Genomic DNA, 3,786 nt, shown 5'->3' on the forward strand with positions numbered 1-3,786 from the left:
TGGAAGATGTTTGTGGGCACACACACAAACCAGACAAAAATCTTCACCCAGAGAAATTCACATACACACCTGGGGGCACACAGAAACGCATACACTCAGTTATGGACACAGAAATACAATTATTCACACACAGAAACACGTTCACTCAGTTACAGACACAGAAATACATACAATTGTGGACATAAAAATACACACAGACATACGCAGAAATACAGATACAAAAAGAGCTACACGCATACCTATACAAACCCACACAAAAGGGAACTTGACACACGTACACACCAGTTCACGGACACCCGACACTTGGACCCTATTTGTCCTTCCACTTTTGCTTCCCTGAAGCCCCTTTGAACACGCACAGAGCCAGGGCTTGCTCTCTGGCCATAATGACCCTCTTCCCTGGCCTCCCTCCCCAGATAAAGCAGTCCAAATTTCTTTGTCATCAAGCATCTTTATTTTTCTGTTACATAAAACACGGTTAGCTGGGCAAGACGGAAAGCATACCTTCCTGTTCCTGGAACCCGAGGCTAGAGCTGAGAGGGATGAGGGGGACGCAGGACAACACCGGAGATGAAGGGCACTGGGGAGGGCACTGGCTCTCCCCACCTGCTATAGAGTTAGCTCAAGACAACACACCATGCTACAAGGTCACCCCATTAACACATCCTTCCCAAGTCAAGACATTGCCTTACAAATGAGCTCCAAGACCATATAAATGACAAAAAAAAATCTTGTTCAAATATACAGTATTTGCTATTGTAGGAAAAGTCAGGGTGTACATATTCAACACCGCTGGGCAGTAGGACAGAGGGGCAGGGAGGCTGGGAGCATCTCTGCAGTCCTACTAAGCAGCAGCTATCTCAGAAATCTGCAGCTAGCTCGGGAATGCTCCCCTCCAGAAGTGGGGGGTGACGGGCCTGAACTTGGAATATCCAGGCCAGAAAAGAGGGATTCTAGGTTGCAGCACTTAGAATGCTTTGGAATAAATATATTATTTTTCAATTTAAATAGAAGCCAATGCCCTGGTCCCTGGACCCCAGCACCTTCTCAGCACAGCCTCAGGGACCCCAAAGGCTGCCAGCCACAAGCAGCAGGGGCCTGGCCTGGGAGGGGCCGGCACTAGGTAGCAGGCGAGCCAGCGAGCACGAAATAGGTAGTTTGGGACAAGTAGGTAGTATTGAGAGTCAGGTCCTTGGCCTATAGGGAGGTGCTGGGTGTCTGCCAGTGTTGGGACACTCTGGGCTTCCTGGGAGTGGAGGTCCACTGGGCTGGGCCCATAGGTAGTTTGGGGTGCCTCTCTCTGAGGCCTGTGCTAGGTAGTATTTTAGCCATGCCAGCGCAGAGCCAGCCGGCTTAGGGATGAGGGGGGTGTCTGCTGGGGGGGGGCCTCTGAGGCAGAGGGGACCCCCCCAAAGGGACCCAGTCTAGGCAGCTGCTGTCCAAAAAAGTTGGGAATTGGAGTGGATAATGGGGTAGGTGGGGTACAGGTTGGGGACTGGGTTTTTTTTTTTTTTTTTACATTTTCTTTTTATTTTTCAACTTTTGTAAATAAAATCGACGAGTCTCTAAAGACGCTTTCCGGACTGTCTGGTGCAGCCCAGGGCCCTGCTCGGCCCCTCACTCCTCCTCCTCTTCATCCTCATCTTCCTCCTCCTCCTCCTCTTCGGCCTTGTCTGCTGCGGTGGCAGTGGCTGCTGCTTCAGGCACGGGCCCCTCCGGGGCTGCAGCAGCCGCCGGCCCTTCGTCCTTATGCTCTTTCTTCCACTTCATGCGGCGGTTCTGGAACCAGATCTTGATCTGGCGCTCGGTGAGGCAGAGCGCGTGGGCGATCTCGATGCGGCGGCGCCGGGTCAGGTAGCGGTTGAAATGGAACTCCTTCTCCAGCTCCAGCGTCTGGTAGCGCGTGTAGGTCTGGCGGCCCCGCTTCCTATCAGGCCCTGCAAGCAGACGTGTGGACACATGGACAGACAAGCGGATGGGACCGTAGTCAGGACAGTGTATTCATCAGGCCACTATCGCAGAGCTCGGCCCTTCCTCCGGGGCCCGGACCCAGGGCGTGCTCCCCTCTGCCCTGCGCCCCGCTCTGAGCTGGGGGAGGAGCGAGACGGATAGGGGAAGACCCCAATCTCCGCGCTAGACGCGCAGGCAGCTCCCCGAGGAGGGAAGGCGCAGAATCCCAACTTTACAACCGCGCTTTCCAGCCGGCGAGGCTTCCACAATGTCCTGCTTCCCCCTGACAAAGGGAAATGGTAAATATAGAGTGTGGGCAAGTGGGAGACGCCCCGCTTTGGCCATTCAAAGACCAGTGGGGCCGCTTCCCTGACTGGCTGGGCCAGTAGGCGACCCTAGGCAGCCCACACTCCAGGGGCCCCCTTCGTCCCTAGCAGCCCGCGCCCCCATTCCGGGACCTTCCTAGGTCACTCCGACCCTCTGCCCCCGCTCCAGCCCCTCCAGCCCAGCCTTTAAACGGCCCCTGGCACAGGGGCTTGTGAGGGGCCCTGAAGGGTTAGGCTCTCCCAGGTTTTGAGAAAGAAAAACCAGGCTGAAAGGAAAAGGAGGAGGGAGGGAGAGAAGGGCAAGGGAGAGAGAACAGCGAACAAACAAACTTAACGTTAAAATTCCAAGGCAAATGGAGTTAAATAAATTTACGAGGATTGAACCCATTAATTGGGCCATAAAAAGTTTTATGAGCCTCATTTACATACAATGCTACGGGTTCTCCACGCTATGGCGCCTCGACTCTAATTAAAACCAGAAAGGCAGCGCCGCCAGAAGTCAGGGGGCCTCCCGCCCGCCCGCCCGCTCGCAGCCGCCAGGCTCCCAGCCCCGTTCGCTCCAGCCCCGCGCTCCCGGCTCCCAGCCGCCCGGCCGGCCGGCCCGCCCAGCGGCTGCGCCTACCTGAAGACCGCATCCAGGGATAGATGCGGAAATTGGCCTCGGCTGGACCGTGCAGCGCGCCTTCATCCACCTTGTCGCAGGCGCCTTTGGCGAGGTCACTGCAGAGCCCGGGGATGTTTTGGTCGTAGGAGGCGCAGGGCAGGTTGCCGTAGGCGTCGGCGCCCAGGCCGTAGCCGGACGCGAAGGGGCTCTGGTACAGGGGGCTGTTGACATTGTACAAGCCCGGCACGGTGGACGCGAAGGCGCCGGCGCCCGCCCCGTAGCCGCTTCTCTGCGAGTTGGGCGCAAAGGAGCAAGAAGTAGGCTCGGCATTTTGGAACAGAGAAGCCCCCGCCGTATATTTGCTAAAAAGCGCGTTCACATAATACGAAGAACTCATAATTTTGACCTGTGATTTGTTGTCCGGCAGCTTTCAGTGTCGGTTTTACGAGGTAGCGTGATATATGATAACATTACACCCCCAGATTTACACCAAACCCCATTTTCTTTTGGACGGAGCTCGCCGCAGCACGTGACCGCCCACATGACCGCCTCCGCCAATCTCGGCAGCCCTCACAGGTGGTCTTGCTCCGCGGGGCCCGCGGCAGCCTAGAATGGAAGGGGAAAGGGCTCAAACGAGTAGCCCACGAATCTGCCCGCGCGTGGCCGGCCTGGCGCGTCCTGCGGAGAAAGGACCCGAGGCTCCGCGGGGCCCTTCCGACCGCCGCCAGCCTGGACGCCAGGCCTGCACAGGCTGCGCGGGGCCGACAGGGCGCGACCGAACCCTGGACCAAGCCTGCGGGTCCTCTCTGCCCACTGACCCCGCCCAGGGAGGGTCTCTGTACCCCGCGCACCCCAAAGTGGCCCCGTGGGCAAGTCTCTGCGTTGGGTAAATCGACTCTTTGCCCG

The 3,786-nt window shown here is 57.3% G+C and overlaps 1 protein-coding gene across 2 annotated transcripts; it reads right to left on the reverse strand.

The window, feature by feature from the left end:
• Nucleotides 1–444: 444 nt before the first annotated feature.
• HOXA7 (homeobox A7) lies at nt 445–3,430 on the reverse strand. 2 transcript variants are annotated; one of them, XM_080667104.1, is made up of 2 exons: nt 2,899–3,430; nt 445–1,937 (listed from the first exon to the last, which is right to left on the reverse strand). In XM_080667104.1, exons 1-2 carry the CDS (start codon nt 3,275–3,277, stop codon nt 1,618–1,620), a joined length of 699 nt encoding a protein of 232 aa, XP_080523230.1. In that variant the 5' UTR covers nt 3,278–3,430; the 3' UTR covers nt 445–1,617. The 2 variants fall into 2 exon arrangements, with proteins under 2 accessions (XP_080523230.1, XP_080523231.1); XM_080667105.1 differs by having other exon boundaries at nt 1,537–2,233; nt 2,899–3,341.
• Nucleotides 3,431–3,786: the final 356 nt, after the last annotated feature.

This window comes from Plecotus auritus (assembly GCF_963455305.1).
Source record: "Plecotus auritus genome assembly, chromosome: 4".
Classification (NCBI taxonomy): Eukaryota; Metazoa; Chordata; class Mammalia; order Chiroptera; family Vespertilionidae; genus Plecotus; species Plecotus auritus.